This window comes from Neolamprologus brichardi, chromosome 11 (genome assembly GCF_056152115.1).
Source record: "Neolamprologus brichardi isolate AB-2024 chromosome 11, ASM5615211v1, whole genome shotgun sequence".
In the NCBI taxonomy this organism is placed as follows: Eukaryota; Metazoa; Chordata; class Actinopteri; order Cichliformes; family Cichlidae; genus Neolamprologus; species Neolamprologus brichardi.
In genome coordinates this window covers 30609213-30627523 of record NC_142114.1, presented here as the reverse complement: position 1 = coordinate 30627523, position 18311 = coordinate 30609213, and the positions used below count along the sequence as shown (strand labels likewise).

At 46.2% G+C, this 18311-nt stretch overlaps 1 protein-coding gene across 2 annotated transcripts; it reads left to right on the top strand.

Moving 5' to 3' along the window:
* Positions 1-222: 222 nt before the first annotated feature.
* On the top strand, positions 223-18001 carry trim33l (tripartite motif containing 33, like). Of its 2 annotated transcripts, none has more exons than XM_087848561.1 (14): positions 223-402; positions 2287-2349; positions 2774-2909; positions 3658-3784; positions 5195-5311; positions 6209-6323; positions 6712-6858; positions 8318-8429; positions 8654-11220; positions 11332-11522; positions 14334-14436; positions 14536-14592; positions 14775-14897; positions 16449-18001. In XM_087848561.1, exons 1-14 carry the CDS (start codon positions 385-387, stop codon positions 16734-16736), a joined length of 4164 nt encoding a protein of 1387 aa, XP_087704687.1. In that variant the 5' UTR covers positions 223-384; the 3' UTR covers positions 16737-18001. The 2 variants fall into 2 exon arrangements, with proteins under 2 accessions (XP_087704687.1, XP_087704686.1); XM_087848560.1 differs by lacking the exon at positions 223-402 and adding an exon at positions 469-737.
* The last annotated feature ends 310 nt before the right edge of the window (positions 18002-18311 follow it).

The window sequence follows — 18311 nt, the reverse complement described above, 5'->3', positions numbered from 1 at the left end:
GTGGTGGACCCACGTCAGCTGATGGTTGATGTTTATGATGTGTTTTTATGTCTAATGTGTTTCCCTGTGTTAGTAAGGGACTCGCAGCGAGGTGGTCGATGAGTGTATAAATGTGTTTCCTGTCACTGACGCTCCGCTGTTTCCCAAACCTGCAGCAGGTCTGTAAATACCACAGTTTCCGGTGGCGACCAGCAGGTGGCGGTGATAAGCTCACAGCCGGGACGTCACCTGCACGGACCCGAAGAAGAAGCGGGGCGGAAGTTATATCTGTGTTGTGTTCGTAACGGTTCTTGTTGGTTCCGTCGTTGTGGTTGTCTTAGCGGCTCCAGGCTAAACCGGGAGGACTCGTGTTACCGTGAATGTCGACGGTGTGCGTGTCTGTGGATGGAGCGGACGGTGACGGTGAGTCCATCTCGGCTGAACCCCCGGTGTTGGAGCTGGTCTCTGACACGGGGCTCTCGGCCCCCTTAGCGGCGTTTCGGGTCCGTGTCTAGCTCAGCTCAGGTTTATTTACACAGCGCTAAATTGCGGCGCCACTCGTCAGACCACGCCCCGAGCCTGCACTTGGCGACCGTGGGAAGCAAAAACTCCATTTCCCGCGCGATGACGTCATGGCAGTGCTTGGGACGCTCCTCTGTGTTTACATGACGTTCGGCTCACGTTGGCCCTCAGACACGCGCTCCGTGACGTGACTAGAGGAGACACGCTAAACCCTGTAACTGACGGACTGATGAGAGGTGAAACTTCCACAGACACGCCTGCGTGTGTTTTATGTGTGGCTCTAACGGTTTTTGCCGTGAGGGTGGACTTGAGCGTGACAAGCCCACGAAGCCCAGTGTCAGATGTGGCTCAGAGGAGACGCGCTGAGTTGCGGTTGTTTCTGTGACAGCGTGGTTACTGTAGTACGTGGACTCAGCTCTGGAGGTCACATATGGACTTTTATTATGACAGCTGCGTGGTCAGACTCTGACGTAATGGACGATGTTTCCCAGAAAGTTGTTTGTGTCCATCTGCAGCAGCGTTTCAGTCAGAAACCTTTGCGCTGTCCCCCACGTGACTGCACGAACGCTGCAGCTGTGTGACCAACAAAACGGCACCATCGCACAAAAACGAGCAGTTCAAACTACAAATACCGTTAATAGCAGCTCTTAGATGAGGGAAGCTCAGGTTTACTGTTAAAGAGAGTGAACCTGAACTCTGAGTCGGTTGCCATGGTAACAGACTGTCTGAGCTTAGTCTGTTCACTTGGAAGATTTTCTTAAAGTGCAGCAAGGGGCTGTAAACACAGTGAGGGTATATATACATATATCTGTGCCCCCTTTGAGTCAGTGAGTGAAGATGAGGCTGAAATTTGATTAGAGTTTCACTGTGTTCACATTTTGTATCGATTGGTTCATAAATTCAACATTTTGAAAGATTCAGTCTCTTAAATTAATATAAATCACATAAATCAGTCTCAGTAGGTCCGACTACACGGCAGGAGACTCCAACCTGGATCCAGTCGAATGATCTCTGATCAGGATCTGATCAGCTGATCGTACTGTTATTCTGTCCACGATCTGTAAGCTGTTCGTATTTAACGAGACCATCCTTCCAAAACTGTGCTGAACTATTTCAAATGTAAATTTCCTGCAGCTTGTTTGTCTTTACAGACAAAACTTCAAATTCAAATTGTATTTTTTTCAGTTACAGACACGCGTCTGTGAGAAAGCCGCCGTCTGTCACTGAAGGCTGAAATGAGATAAAGTTATAAAACAGTAAAGACGGCGTGTTATAAAAACAGGCTGTGGCGTCCGTCGGCAGCGTGAAATGTTTACTGAACTTTATTAAGAAACTGAAACGCTGATAAACTGTTGCAGATGTTTATGATGATGACAGAGTGGCCCGAGCTCATTAACGTGAGCCCGTCCTGATTAAGACGAGCATCACGGTGCACACTAATGTGTCCAAAGACTAACAGGGCGGCTCCGCTCCTTATTTACTCTTTGCTGTGGAGAATCCTGGGATCAGAGCTCCACTTTACTCATGCACATAATCTGTGATCAGCCTTTCTGGAACCAAAAACAAAGAGTTTGTTGAACCTGCTTCTTTGCATCATTTCCTCCGTGTTAGCGCTCCCGCTAGCTGCTGCTGTCGCCTGATAAAGTAAAGGGGAACCATGTCAGATCTAGCTTTTTGTGTCAGCATCAGACTGATTATTGATTCACATATTAGATTGGCACATCACCAACGCCACAAATGTTCTCATCATAGCTGCCGGACTTCATCAGCTTCTCTGTCTTTCAGGAAGCAACTTTGCTGAGCAACATGGAAGCGACAGGAGCACCAGGAGACGACCTGAGTCAGCAGGTAACTCAGACGGTGGCGTGGGAACCTCCAGCTTATTTTATTTATCTGTACCACCAGGATCTCCTGCTTTGAGCTTTTTAACCAAAGAATATTCACATATGATCCTGCAGCAGCATTTTATTATTATTAGTCCTTATTTATCCAGGTAAAAAGTCTCATTGAGATACCTGGCGTCATGGCAACAAAAGTCAAAAAGTCAAGCATGTGGGAAATGTGTGTGAGTGTGTGTTTGCATGCACGTCGAACACTGTGAGGCTGGTGTTTCTGTGTCTTGTGACACACTTTCAGGATCGCCCGTGGTCCGTACGTGCAGGAAACGTGAATTTGTGTGATTTTTATGGCATTTAAATAGACTGATAAAAGAAAAGACCTTCAGCTGGAGTCGCTCTCACCTGTGAACGTCTCCGCCTTCTCATCTCCTCAGTGCAGCAACTGCGACGCAGCCTCCGCCGCATGTTGGTGTCTCGACTGCAATGAAGCTCTGTGCGGCGTCTGTGTGTCGGCGCATCGCAGAGTCACGGTGACCAGATCACACAGGCTCCTCCATCACCCGCCAGAAGGTAAAAACCCCACCCACACCCAGATCCAGATTCTGTTGGAGAGAAACCGCTCTCTGCTGTCAGCTGACCGTCGCCGTTGACCTTTGACTTAGTGACGAGCTTCAAAAAGATCTTATATGTTGTAAAAGTGTAGAAGCACATCCAAGTGTGTGTGAGCCACAACTTGTGAAGTCTTTGGCTCATGAATTGGAGTTTGATACAAATGAAACAGGATGTGATGGTTGCAGGAGCAGCTAGAGGCGCTTCAGTCCACTATTTTTATTTATTTTTGAAGAACTGACAGAGTTGAGTCTTTTTGACCCGACGGGTCGAGCTGTAGAAACGACGACTCGCTTTAATGGGGAGTGGTCTGCTAAGCCCAGCCTGTCTCTGCAGTGTTCAGCTCAGAAACACGGGTACTTTCCAGCTTCTTTGTTTACACCATCAGCGTGTCAGGACTCCAGCGTCTCCCTCACCTGCCAAACTTCCACTGAGCTCCGAGCCCAACACGTGGAAACGACGGGAAAGTCCCGCAGATAACATCAAACACAGAACACTCAGTATTTGTACAACATTGTTACATATTTTACTTTATTTTCATACTTTGTTTCATTTCCGAGAGCACTCGGTGCAGAGACGGTTTCAGTGGAACCTGATTTTACCTCATCTGTTACAACCTGTTATATTATAGTAATCATTGAGATCAGTTATTGAGCAAACTAAGTGATAATCTGTGTGTGTGTGTGTGTGTGTGTGTGTCTCTCTTCAGGAAACATCTTGTCTTCTCCCACCAAGTTCTGCAGACTCCACCCGTCTGAGCCACTCAAGCTCATCTGCTTCACCTGTAAGGAGCTCACCTGCAGAGACTGTCAGCTGACGACTCACATGAACCACAGGTGAGCCGGCTCGGACGCGTTCTTGACTTAAAACCACTTAAGCCCCACGCCCCCGGTACCGGGGGCAAAAAGGAGGAGATCACGGTTAATCGGTTATAACGCGGGGTGAGAAATATAAGTCCAGACATGTGTGATATCCACAGAAACCTCAGAATCTCAGCTAAAATGTCACATAAACCATTTCTACAACCACCAAACACACCGCAAACAAGCCGTGATTAAACGAGCAGTTACGTAAATGCGCAGAAGTCCGCTAAACAAACAAAACCGAACCAGAAATTCTTCAGACTTCGTGTAACCGGCTAAAGATGGGCTGGTTAGCTTCCAGAGCTATCACTGACTCCACACACCAAGTTTCACCACGATCAGACCAAAATTCACCGAATGAGCCGCAAAAGAAGACCACAAAAACACACAGCGGCGCAAATGCGCTAAGACAGAAATTGGCTTACCGTCCTGATTCCTCTGGTATTTTCGCTGGTAGCCGGTAACCACGTGATTGACAGTAGTTGCCATGCCTACCTAGCGCATCAGAGCAGTTTTCCGTCAACAACCTCATTTTAGACCCACCTGCAGACACGTGACTGAACAGACGCCACAAGCAGCAAATTTGGGCCCACATGGGTTTTGGCATCACAACGTCTGATTGGTTGAAGTGATGTGAACGTGGCATCGTTACTTTGATTCTATTGGCTCAAACGATTAAAAAGAGGTGTCAATCACGCAAATTGACCAAAAGAAACCAAAGTTACAGCCGCTCGGAGTTTAAAGGGCCAGAGGCCAATCAAACGCTCTATGCGCTGCAGAAAAGGGCTGTTGCCATGTAAATGTGTGGTTAATTCTTCAAAAATATATTTTAAAAAAGCATTTTTAAGCCTGTTAATAAAATCTATTAATTTCTGCTCTTTAAAACCTAAAAAATCAACTGGCATGTCGTCCAATTGTGCGCCAAAATTGGACATTTTTGTACAGCGTCTGGGTATTCATGTATTGACAGCGCTGTAATTTTTCACTGTTTCACTTTAGAAACATGAGTCTTTGCACAGATGATGTTTATATGTTGGTTACTGGATTTCTGGAACCAAATGTGATCTGAGGCATATTTTTAAAAGGGTTATATGCTAAAATTAAAAAAAAAAAATAGGTGAGGATAAAATCTACTTACTTTTTCTGTGTTCCAGTCTCAGTAACTTTGACACAGTAATATCTGCTTCAATATTTACACCTCTGATGAAATCTCCCAAGTGTTAGCTTTATTTTGATACCAAGATTGTAAGGACAGAGTTTGTAATTGCAGAGAAATAATCAATTAAATTTGGGCATTACATTTTCGAGCAGGAAGCTCAGAAAGAGTGGTTGTAGTGCAGACGTGAGCCGGCACACTGAGCCGTGAGCGGCTTTTGTTTCCAGGTACCGCTTTGTCGGCGAGGTGGTGGTCAGCCTGAAGAAGCAGCTGGACATGTACGTTCATTCCACGAAGAGGCAGGAGGACACGGTGAGGCGGAGTCTGCAGGACATGGAGACCAGGTACGGCTGATGATTTCACTGTTTACTTCCTGAAAAGACGATGACTCATCAGCAGAGTAAATCCTTCTTATTGAGTCGTTACTCCACAGAACCAAACTGTATATCAGCAGCTCGAGTGTTTTTACTCTTCTTAAATGTGTTTTCGTTTAGCAGATTATGAGTAAAAGTACAGAGGAGCAGCAGAGCGGGCGTCTTTAACTGTGTGCAGACCGGCCAACACAAAAACACGTCTCTGTGCGTTCAGCTAGATTCTGTGTTGGTCGAATCATTTGTTTCAATTTACACAGTGGCACTGGAAATACTCGTAAACGTGAACACTGTGTGTGAGTGTGAATGGTTGTCAGTCTCTACGTGTTGACCCTGGACAGACCGGCGACCTGTCCAGGGTGTACTCTGCGGGGTAGGCTCCACCCCCACCCGTGACCCTGACAACGATAAGCAGAAGAGCATGGATGCATGGGAATAATGTGTGGCTGCCCTTGGAAAGTGCAGCGTGGCTTGATAAACATCCTGACCTGTGACGTCTCAAACAGGAAAGGATCCAAGTATCACTCGCCACAGGCTGCGGGGCCTCCTGATCATCACGATACTGCGTTGGGTTTGAAGTCGTTACTGCTCGTTAACGTGAAACACTCGGCGCTGCTGTGAATCCTCACAGACTTTTACTCGTTATCTTCATGTTTGGAAACACTCAGAGAATTTGTTACATTCACTGAATTTCATCAAATTGTTACCAAGCGTCTCTTTGCTGAGCTCGACTGTTCTGAGTCTCCACGCGCTAAAGGTCGCCGCCTCGTTCCTACTTAGTATTAATAACTTGAACCTTCCTCAGGTGCTCGCTGTCCCGTCTGAGGACTTTCTGGAAAATAACCCCCCCTCGTGCTTCTGCTGTTTCAGGCTGCAGAGCATCGAGCACACAGAGTCTCGTCTGAGGACCGAGCTGCAGGCGGGATTCGTCGCGTTTGCCAAACTTCTGAAAGCGAAAATGATGTCGCTCCTTAAAGACATACAGGTAACATCCATCAGCTGTTTTAAATATTGTTGACTATCTAGCAGGCTGATGTCATTTCCTGTTTCTCTCTGCAGTGTCCCCGTCTGTAAGTCTTTGTTTTCTGCAGCCAGAGTTGATCCGCTGCCTCAGCTTCAAGCGCACATTTCTCATTTGTTAGAAAGTGACGCAAATCTTTTCTCAAAATAGGAACCGAATTTATGAGCTCAGTGAGTTTCACTCCTCAGCGTAGCCTTGAGTCTTATCTGCTGCTGCTCTCAGTATCAAGCGTCTGTGCTCACTCAGCCTCGCACGCCAACGTTTCTGGTAAAATACAAGAAAATGGAGCTCCTAAAAAATGATTAAAACATGCTGTGTGTGTGTGTGTGTGTGTGTGTGTGCGTGTGTGTAGAAAGTGTATGAGCTGGAATGTGAGCAGATTCATGGGAGGATGGTGAAGATGAAGCAGCTCCAGCAGAGCCAAACGTCCATGAAGGAAACGCTCGAAAAGGCCCGAAATCTCACCGACCTGCCAAAGCTGCTCTCACACACCGCAAAGGTACAGATATGTGACAGACACACTGCAGCTGTACTCATCATACCATAATATGAAAACATGCGAGGCACACTGACACTCAAAATGCTGTGTGACTAATATTGAATATTGAAGTCTTTACAGAGCGATAGAGACGTTTAACCCTTTAAGACCTACCATAGAACCAAGTCCACCAGAGCTTATATTATATTTTTACCTGCTGGAGCCATTTTTGGGAGCATTTCAAGTTGATATACATCAATACAACCATTACAGCCTAAATTTTAATAATATGTCTGCATTAAGTGCATAGAAATTACATAAATTGCAAAAAAGTGCAATAAACTACAAAAAAATAGAAAATCGTTTTTGTTTTTTTAACATATATTTCTAGTTAGAGAAATTTAAGAGGCTTATCCCCCAAAACTGTATATACAAAAAAGTTGCACAAAATAGTTTCCCACCACAGGACATTTATTTTGAGTGTCTTCATAGTTTTATTTTTGAAATACACCAATTTTTATACACTGCAGGAAAAACGAAAATAAATATTATAGTGCAAATTTGCAAAAAAGCAGCATATGCATCAAAATAAACTATTTCCAGCAGTGCAATATGAGTCCTAAGCATCCCAGAAACCACACAGAAAGTCATAAAGTCAAAGATAACTTTTAAAAACACCAGTATAGGCTCATGAGGCCCTGATGGTAAAAAACTACATTTTCGCGAAAATGACGTCACTTCCGGTTTCGGGCAGGTCATGGCGGACATGTGATAGTTCGCGCTGATGGACGTAGGAAGTGTTACAAACAGCTGATCGGATGGCAAAGCATGTTTCTGGAATATTATTTTTTTTGTTGCTGCAAGTGCTTTTTATGCAGTTTTTGCAAAACTATATGTGGAAGGAAACTGTGACCGAGGACAAGCTGATGGCATAAGATGTAAGTACAACTCCTCCGGTTTCATATGCAAAAAAAATTATTGCGCTAGCTCACGTGGTTGCAGAGCTACCAGGATTTAAAAATAGTTACGCAAAACAGAGCGTGCCCGCTCTGAGCGGCTTTAAAGGGTTAAACATGTAAATCATACATGAACAGTCATGACAGAAATCTAACAACAACAATTAGAAGCAAAGACAGAGACTGGAGTTGTTTCCATGTTCATGGATGTCGCCCATCTTCACTAATGTCTGCTGTAGATGCGAAACTGTGGGAGGAGCCAGTCCTCACTGGTACGTCCCCACAGAGTTAGACTAAAGTCCATCAAAGCCAGGCTTTCCTACCTTAGCAAAGATTCAAACCCCTAAAAAGGGACGTTTCGCACATCATGCACAAGGATCCCTATGAGCGTCCCCCAATCATATCAGATAATCATTGTTTATAAAAATCTTTGAAAACACAACACTGTTGCAAATAAACAGAAGTTCTGCAGAAAACGTTAATCTGGTGACGTAGAGCGCAGACGGCTTTGTTTTCTCTTCCAGATTAAAACCCAGATGAAGGAGCTTCTAGATCAGGACTCAGACCCCCCTCTGAAAATGCCTGAAGTGAAGCTCATTACCAAGCTGGGTTACGAGGAAACCCTCTCTGAGCTTTGTAAGTCCGCTCGTGTATCTGTTTGTTTACGTTGTGTCTTCAGCTTTGCAGCGGACGCTCGACCGTACGCGTGAAAACCAAACCGAATCATTTTATGTGCCGGTTTGGTTTGTGCGTTCTGTCCACGAGCTCAGAGTTCATGTTGACGCTGTTTGAGTTTGGATGTAGTTTAATCGAGAGAAAATAATCGCTGCAGCCTCCTCCTCCATTGTTTCGGTTTCCAGGTAACCTTCATGTTTCGTGGATCCCTTTCGCTGTGCCACCAACCTTGGATAAAAACACAGGAGCTCCGGCGACTCCTGCTGCCCCTCCTCCCACCTCCACCTGCAACCCCATCTCCAGCACCGTGATGGACAGCGCCTCTGCTTCTCATTCGCTTAATCTGCCGTTTACGTCCTCCTCTGCCCCCCAACATGGACAAGACTCCACTTCTTTCACGTCTCCCTCCACCTGTCTCCACCCCGGCCCCCAAACGGAGACGGCCGGTTCCAGTGCTACACCTGTTCCTAATGACTGTGCTGCTACACCTTCTCCATCCTCACAGTCAAGTTCATCTTCGTTTTGCAAATTTTCGCCCAACCTAACCCTTTATAACCTCCTCACTCACCATCAGGTCGGCGCTCAGGATTCGGTCAATCCTCGGTCTCCGCCCTCGAGTTCCCCGTCGGGTCAGTTCAGTCACGCTCTCCCTCCAACCACCACCTCTCCTGCAACCTCCAACAGGCCCCTCCCCCCATCCTGTAATGCCCCAGGCGCTCCAACCAGCCGTGCCTCTCCTTCGTGCACGCTCTTATCCAGCTCCTCCACTTCCATTACTCCTCCTGCTCACACCTCCACCTTTCCATTGCCCACTGACACCACCCCTCAAACTGGCAAAGCTATGAACTGTAACCCCCCAGCTACCACCAGTGTTCTCCCTCCACCATCAACGCCTGTGTCCGCTCAGTCGAGCGTTCCTCCGTCCTCCACGACCACCATGTTTCCCTCCTCCATCACTTCATCCATCTCCACCCGTCCCAGTCTGTCAGCACTTGTGTCCAGTCAGCCCACTATTCCTCCATCCTCCACAACCTCCATGTTCCCCCACTCCTCCTCCTCTTATACTCCAGTGTTCACCGGCTCCATCACCCAAACCAACACCTCCCCCGACACACCTGTTACCATCAGTAGCTTCTCGTCACCGCATTTAACCAATCAGTCGTCTGCGTTTCCCTCCTCCTCCTTCTCCACCCCTCTTCCCACCTCCACCTGTCCAGCAGCCACCCCCGCGTCTGTTTTCCAGACTCTCGACAGCCGTGTCGCTAACCTGGTCGTTCCAGATAGTTCCACGTGTCGCCCTTCGGCGTGGCTCTCGCCCTACGATCAGTCTAATCTTCGTCTTTCCTCCTCCGCCTGCCCCTCGTCTGTTTCTCCTCCAACCGTCTCATCCACCTGCCCACCTGCTCAGATTTCTAACTCTCCGAATCACTTCAAACCTCTTGTTACACATTCAAGTCTGGTGTTGGCTTCTCCAGCCTCCTCCTCCACATCCTCCGCCTGTCCCGTGTCCTCCTGGTGCCTCCTCCCCCAAACAAGTAACCTACTTCTTCCAGTCACCTCTGATGCCACCACCTCCTCCACAACCATAAGCTCCTCCTCCACCAGCCCACCCACATCCACCTGTGCTGTTCTGAGCAGCGGTAACGCTTCCTCGCTCGTTCCCGTCAGCATTCCTTCATCTCTTTGGAATTCCTTGTCCACTTCGTCCTCTGTAGCGTTCGTATACTCCGCCTCCGCCACCCCGCTCAGCACCACCTGTTCCACAGCGACGCGCAGCTCGCTGCTCCACACGTCTCACTCGCTTTTTCCCGTCAGCAGTCTCAGTACGTCACAGATCTTCGCTCCCTCTCTCACGCCAACCTTCTCGTCCTTCGTCACTTCTCCCTCCTCCGCCACCAGTTGTTCATCTCCCAGATATTTGTTCCTCCCCCAAACTGACGCCTCCCGTTCCTCAGTTGTTCTCAGCATGCTGCCCGCCGGCTCCTCGTCCCCCCTGTCGGCGGGTCAGTTTCGATCCTCGCTTAAACCCGTCCAACCGCTGCAGCTTCTGAACCAAAGCGCTGGTCCTCACTGGAACCAGCCCACCATCGTCATGCTGACCAACACTCAGAGTTTGTATCAGGTGCTGCTCAACGAAGCTGCTCTCATCAGGCTGCCTGATCGTCGTGCTTTCCATCCGGCCTCGGCGCAGAGACGAAGCGCCCTCGAGGAAAGCACCATCACAGAAGTGAGTCCAGAGACTTCTGCGGGAAGCTGTGACGGACCGAGCGACACGTTACCGTCAGAGCAGCAAACCGTGGAGGATACGAGCCCGGCTTTGCCCAGCAGCTCCTCGCTTCAGGAACTTGACCACACACTTCATCCCCCCTCCCCTCAGGAACAGACTCAGCAGGTTCCCGTGGAGGGCTTGGTGGTTGACTCTCGCCGTGATAACGCTATACGAGATACTGAGGAGGTCCAGGAAACGAAAGAAACCGAGCACGCCACTTGTGTCTCTGACGAAGCAAAACCGAACGCCCTCGAGCCAAAAGACGACGCACCAACTCTGGTAACTCCTGACAAGGACGTCGAAGAGCCGAGCGCCGTGATTGGACAGGAGGACTTCAGCCTGAGTCGGTGGCAGCCCAAAGTGTCCGTGTTGAGACTGCCTGTGTCCCTACCGAGATTTGGACGGTCCCTTCCCAGTTTTCGTCTGTTACCTGGAGAGACCGAAGATGAGATTTACCTGGAGGAAATGAGCGACGACTGTCAGGTAGGACGCACTTGTGAAACACGATCTGTAACCCAGGCAAACTTGAGAAAGTTGGATTATAAAATGAACCGGTCAGCTTTAAGAGACTGTTGTCGTTGTGCTCCGTTACAGTCCGATGCCGAAGACGTGCCGGCTGACGAAGAGGATTTCATGAAGCCGGAATCGTCTCCAGACTCTCCGATAACCCTGGAGATTCTTGCCTGCTCGGTTTGTGCGTCACCCGGCACTTCGATCATCTGCTCAGCCTGCGGTCGAGGATACCACAGAGACTGCCACGTCCCCCCAGTTGGACTCGACTTTTGGTAAGAAAAATTATTTTTATCCTTTTGCTTCTTTAAGATGACTGAAGTTAGGGCTGCTCAATTAATCCAATTTTAATCACAATTACGATTCAACGATCATTAAAAATGACTGAGCCGATTATTAGCCCCTCCCTCGTGCTTTACACGCTGCTCCGTGTGGCAAATCGAGCGCACCTCTCTGCGCTTCGAACACGCGTCACAACAATAAGAGGACCCGAGGGAAGCTCGGAAAGCTGAGCAGAAGTTATTGCGACCCCAACCAATCACAGCAGATGGCCCCGCCCCTCCCTGAGCCTGGTTCTGCTGGAGGTTTCTTCCTGTTAAAAGGGAGTTTTTCCTTCCCACTGTCGCCAAAGTGCTGCTCATAGGGGGTCATATGATTGTTGGGTTTTTCTCTGTATCTATGAAGCGCCTTGAGGCGACTTTTGTTATGATTTGGCGCTATATAAATAAAATTGAATTGAATTTGGAGAGCAGAATGACTGCTGTTGGTTGAAAAGAGGTAAAAAACTTCAGTGGTGTGGAAACATTATGGGTTCAGTCAGACGTGGATCAAGTAGACACAGTGTGTAAACTTTGCTACAGTGTCGTAGCTGCACCACAGAGCAACACTGCAAAGTTCACTAAACATAGATGTTTACATTTTTCATTTATTTCTTATATTGCAAACATTTGCACTGTTATCAGTATTTGTACTATTTTATATTATTTTTTAAAGTCATTATTCAACACATTGTTATTGTTAAATAAATAGCGTCAAATAATCGTGATTATCATTTTTGCCATAATCGAGCAGCCGTAGCTGGAGTCCACTGATGTGACCATTGGATTGAAAATCCATCTAAAGCCTATTCAAAAAGGTTTTTTTTTCATTTTAAGTTATTGTGAATAAAACACTTTCCTGATTTACTTTTATTATGAAACCTGTTGGGTTCAAATATTGAGGAGGGATACAGGAAGTAGTCAACTTTCAAAATAACAACACTGATCCGGCCGGGTGAAGTCAAACGATGATTTTAATGCACGCGTGGAGGGACCGCCGCTGTACGCAGACAGCGCTGATCCCCGACTTACAGAGCATAAGCAGATGCTTTATACCATCAGGGCTTAAATTTAATGACGTCACAGATACAGTTCATACATAGGTTTCAAAACCACAATGACCTTTAACACAGTTTAAAATAACATTGTCTCCGTCTCCACGACAGATGCTTCCTGTCAACATTCTGACTTTCACTTCTCGTCTGGAACAAACTGTTCCTCTTTTTGCAGAGACAATTTTGCAGTTGCAAGCAAACATGATTAACCTCTCACCTATAAATGAGTCTGTCTACTGTGTGAGTGTGTGTGTGTGTGTGTCAGCATGAAATGCACTCAGTTTCACCTCACCAGCTGAACTTGTAACCTTTTCCACCAGACAGAAGGCCAGCACGTACACCACTGAAACTATATGTGTAATATATTGAATAAATGTTTTAAATGAATGCCACTACTTCAAAGCTTAATAAAAAGGATATAAATGAATAAATGATAACAATGAATCATCTGGAATAAAAGGTTAATATGACAATATGCATAAACATTAACTTAAAACTTAAAGCTTTCTGTTATATTGTTAAAGCAATGATTACACTGCAGATTATGCTGATAAAATACTTTTGTTCAATCCCACAAACCTCTGCAGGAAGTCTCTTAACATTGATTCTGTTCATTTCGTCATCATCAGGTGACGTCTTCAGTCTCAGCTGACTGCAGGTTTCAATCTTATAAACAGTACGTTTGCATAATGACTGAAACCAGCCCACTGAAGGAACAAAGGGCTGGGAGGTCACCTTCATCATTAATATGCAAATTAGGGCTGTGTGATATGACCATAATCTCATATCCCGATATAAGACGTCTATCGTCCCGATAACGATATAAATCACAAAATTTTAACATTTTTTGTAAAGTCTGTGAATCTCAGGCAGCTCGACTTGTGTGAAGTGTTTCCAGCCGCGCGTCGAGTGTTTTAACCGATGCATGAAACGATACATTTTAGACATAAGTTGTAACGGCGCCGTTTTCTTTGTGAGTATTTGTTACACGGCGTGCTGCGGGAAAAAGCCTGTTCTAACGTTTGAGTCTAAGGTTTATTTTTTAAGCACCTGGCGTCTTTTTTACTTCTCATCCGTAAATAATCTGCTCTTTCACGTGATTCAGTTTATTTTGAAAAGTCTCAACAGGATCTTGAGCTTTATTGTGAAAGGTTTATGTGGAAATTAAACACGCAATGGTGTTACCGTTGTTGTTGCTAACGACAACGCATAAAAACAGGCGCTTGTCCGTCCGTAGTGTGGTTATATTAAATATAAGAGAAAGAGAGAACTTTAAGAAATTAATAATAACTACAGCGACATCAAAACATGAAAAAATATTGCTGTAAACAGTTTATTTTGCGACACCACGAAACAAACGATAGCGTAAAATGAAACGACAGATGTTTTTATATCGTCATCTGATATATGTCGTTATATCGAACAGCCCTACTGCTGTCATGACAAGTCTTAATGATGAAGGTGACCTCCCAGCCCATTGTTCCTTCAGTGGGCTGGTTTCAGTCATTATGCAAACGTCCTGTTTATAAGATTGAAACCTGCAGTGATGACGAAACCTTTCTCTGAAAACGTCCAGATGAACAGAATCAGCTCCTTGCGTCTTCCTTACCTGGATGATTGAGCGTGCATCCAAACCTCTGCAGGAAGTGCAGACTATGAGTGTCAGTAACATCGCTCAGTGAAGTGACCTCTGCTGTTTGTCCTCGTCCTGCAGGTCAGAGTGGGCGTGTTCATTATGTCAGAACCTGTCAGACCCGTCGGACCCCTACAGCACCGAGAGACGTCAGCATACCGGCCTCAGTCTGCAGAGCCTCAGGGTCAGCGTCTGCACCTCACTTCACAAAGTGACTCTTGTCTCCATCAGTTTGTGGCAGATTTCCTTCTAAAGTTTTGTGTGTTATGTTTTTGTTTTTCAGAGGTGCGAGAGTCTCGTTCTGCATGTGAAGGTTGAAGTCTGCAGTCGGTGCTCTCAGGTCAGTCTGAACAAAGCTCCATCAGAGTAGAAGCTTTTAGCAGCTAACAGGTTTATACACTTCATAAAAGGTGCATGAATGAAAATAAACCTGGAAATGCAAAATAAAGGGTCTCCTGTAGCTGTCGTTGAACCAGCAGGTGGCGCTCCTGCAGCCTGAAGACTTTGTTTTCTTCTCTTCAGTTTGGCGGTTTGTCTCGGCTGAAGTCGATATCGGACCGCCTGACCCTCCGCCGGCCTCCTCCGTATCAAACGGCCGCGGAGCTCGTCTCTGACATGTGGACTCTGTTTAAAGACGCCTCTCAGGTACGCACGGAGCAGGTGGAGTCAAACACAGAGCCTGATCAACTGTTTTCTCTCTTTAACCCTTTAAGACCGACCATAGAACCAAGTCCGCCAGAGCTTATATTATATGTTTACATGCTGTGGAGCCATTTTTGGGAGCATTTCAAGTTGTTATACATCAATACAACCATTACAGCCTAAATTTTAATAATATGTCTGCATTAAGTGCATAGTAATTACATAAATTGCAAAAAAGCAGCATATGCATCAAAATAAACTATTTCCAGCAGTGCAATATGAGTCCTAAGCATCCCAGAAACCACACAGAAAGTCATAAAGTCAAAGATAACTTTTAAAAACACCAGTATAGGCTCATGAGGCCCTGATGGTAAAAAACTACATTTCCGTGAAAATGACGTCACTTCCGGTTTCGGGCAGGTCATGGCGGACATGCGAAAGTTCGCGCTGATGGACGTAGGAAGTGTTACAAACAGCTGATCGGATCGGCAAAGCGTGTTTCTGGAATATTATGTTTGTGTTGCTGCAAGTGCTTTTTATGCAGTTTTTGCAAAGCTATATGTGGAAGGAAACTGTGACCGAGGACAAGCTGATGGCATAAGATGTAAGTACAACTCCTCCGGTTTCATATGCAAAAAAAATTATTGCGCTAGCTCACGTGGTTGCAGAGCTACCGGGATTTAAAAATAGTTACGCAAAACAGAGCGTGCCCGCTCTGACCGGCTTTAAAGGGTTAATGAATTAATGAGACGGTGTTAAACTCTACTTTTTGTTACTATCATGAAATTAAAATACCAAATGGATGAAACACATTAATTATTCCATCAATAATAATAATAATAATAATAATAATAATAATAATCCAGGTCTCTAAAGGGCTGTTTGTGCTGTGAGCACAGCTGCTCAGTTATAAGAACAAAGTAAAACATGGCTCGCCTTCATAACGTCCAACTTTTTTATGGAGATATTTGTTTTAAAACTGTACCTCAAACTTTCACCACTAGGAGGCAGAGTTTTACCACAAAGCCTGAGTGGCGTTGCCTCAGTGATAAGAGCAGCAGAGTTGTGCTGTGGATGTGAGAGTCCCGATCAGCTGTTCCCCGCCCCTCGCCCCACGGCACCTGTCCCTGAAACACCGAAGAAACCTGAAGGACATGGCGCCTTTTTAACAGCTGTGAAAGCCGTGCTTCCTGTTAACCTGCTGCTTCTGTTAGTTCCCCGAGTTTAAAGAGAGAGCAGGAAAATGACCTGGAGTCAGTCTTACCTGTTCAGGTGACACCTGTCCGCTAGTGTCGTCTAATTATTCCCGACCTCTCGAGCACTGCTGTACGTGAGTGTGGAGTCGGCTCCGGCTTCCTTTCTCGTCCTCACAGGTGTTTCACGTCTGAAGATGTTGGACGTGTAGTTTGAAAATAAATAATCAGAATTCAGGGCTGATTTCACTGCCTGCAGCCATGTTTGCTGTGCAGCCGACGCTCGGCTTCAGCGCAGACTCGCTGAGATAACCGAGCAGCAGGACGAGCCGTCACTCTGCCTTCTCTCTGCTGTTTTCAGGACGACGAGTTGCAGAAACTGCGGGAAAGTTTCCGGATGAAGTTGGTGGAAACTCTGAGTTCGGAGCTCCATCCTTCACTCCTCACCGCACCGAACTCAAACCCGCAAACTGCAGCTGGACACGCAAGCAGATCGCAGCACGGCCGAGAAGACGAGAGATTAAAGTTGGAAAAAGAAGAAGGGTTAATACCCGAATCCAAACTCGAGGACTTCAGGAAGAGACTGAGAGACTTTCTGGATCTAAAGGGAAGTCCTGGTCCAAAGAGGAAAAAGAGAAACGATGACTGAGGAGGTTTGAAATGACCAAGAAAACTCTGCACAGCTGCTTTTTTCTTTTTTAACCCATGAATGTATGAATGACCTCAGCAATAGTTCTTATATGACTGTCGCAGCTTCCTGTAGCAAGCGGTCGTCTTCAGATGTCATAAGTTTGTGTGAAAAGCCCAGCGAGACTGAACGTAGCGCGATGGAAACGACGCGACTAACCGTGTGTGTGACCGGAAACGAGCTCGTCTGTTCCGCCTTCATCGGTTTGTTTGCTCGCTGCTTTTAAAAACCAAAATCAGAGTTTCAGTGGCTCAAAGAAAATAACAACCTGTCCTGATGCAGATTTGATTGGTGGAAGCTCGGCTCTGTGCGCTCGGTGCTGGAGCTCCTGCAGGTGTGCTGCACTCTGATTTACAGGAAGTATCTGAGCTTACAGCAGGCAGATGTGACCGCGGCAGCTGTAGACAGTTAAGGCACGAGTAACTTTAAAAAGCATTCTTCAGAAACACCATGTGCCTTAATTTCAAACCGCCCACAGAAGCCTGGAAACCGCTGATGAGGAAGTCAGTTTCTGAGTGGCCGCGGCGTGTAATCCCACAGGAGTATTAACCCGTCGTCTCACTGACAGCGTAAAAAACCGCTAAAGGTTTCCTCTGCTGTGGACGGGACGCGTCCTCGCCAGCGCTTCTGTATTTCTGCACTCAGTTCGCTGCATCTGCGAGTCGTAATCGATGATTTTGGTCTGAACTTTAAACAATATTTCTGGTGTGAAAAAGTTCATTTTTCTGGGAGTGGTTGCATCTTAGAGGCAATAATTTTTCAGTATTTCACATTTTTCTTCAAAAAGGGATGAAATGACGGCGGCATCGATCGGTCGAGTGTCTGTGCTGTGACTTTATAAACATTAAACTGGTGATTTCCTGTGAGACTTTGTGCCGGGCTCGATTTTACCGCCTTAGTGTGACACGTTCATTCAGGCATGAAGCTGTTACTTTTTTCTCGCGGTTGTAACTACAGCGGAGTCCTCGGTGGCAGCATTGTTACCTTTAACCTTTACTACCGTCAGATTTCATCTCTTTGGCAGCTGATCAGCCACAACGTGTTTTTGGTATTTCCCCTGAAAGCTGAGGCTGCAGCGAGTAGCGTGACATGTTTACAGGTTAGTCCGAGTTTTCTCGTTTGATATTTCATGTTTTACACGTACGTTGTGTTTTCTCTTACGATTTACTTTGTTTAACATATATATAAAATATAACATTAAAATAAACGTTCTCTTCCATAACTGACCGGCTCTGAGACGAGTCTCGTGTATTTACTGTGAGCAATCAGTCGACCTGTGATTTATTGTAACAGGCGACTCTGTATTTGATCTTTGTCTTCAGTGTTTGACCCACATCCTGCTGAGGTCTCAGATTTTATTCCTTCCTTCCAGCTTTATGACTCCATTTGTTTTCTAGTCACTTCATGTCGCCGTCTTCTCTTTCTTTAATAATTACATGTCAAACGGATCCCATCACATGCTTCAGTCTGTGGGACCAATGACCCGGTTCATGTTTGTGTTGGTTGTGGAACTCTGACTCCTTTCTTTGTGTGCGC

What these genes read in the sequence shown, in the direction of transcription:
- trim33l (XM_087848561.1), top strand. An exon ending in CCTCCATCACCCGCCAGAAG is followed by an intron (nt 2,910 to 3,657) that starts GTAAAAACCCCA and finishes GTCTCTCTTCAG; the next exon opens with GAAACATCTTGTCTTCTCCC. An exon ending in ACGACTCACATGAACCACAG is followed by an intron (nt 3,785 to 5,194) that starts GTGAGCCGGCTC and finishes TTTTGTTTCCAG; the next exon opens with GTACCGCTTTGTCGGCGAGG.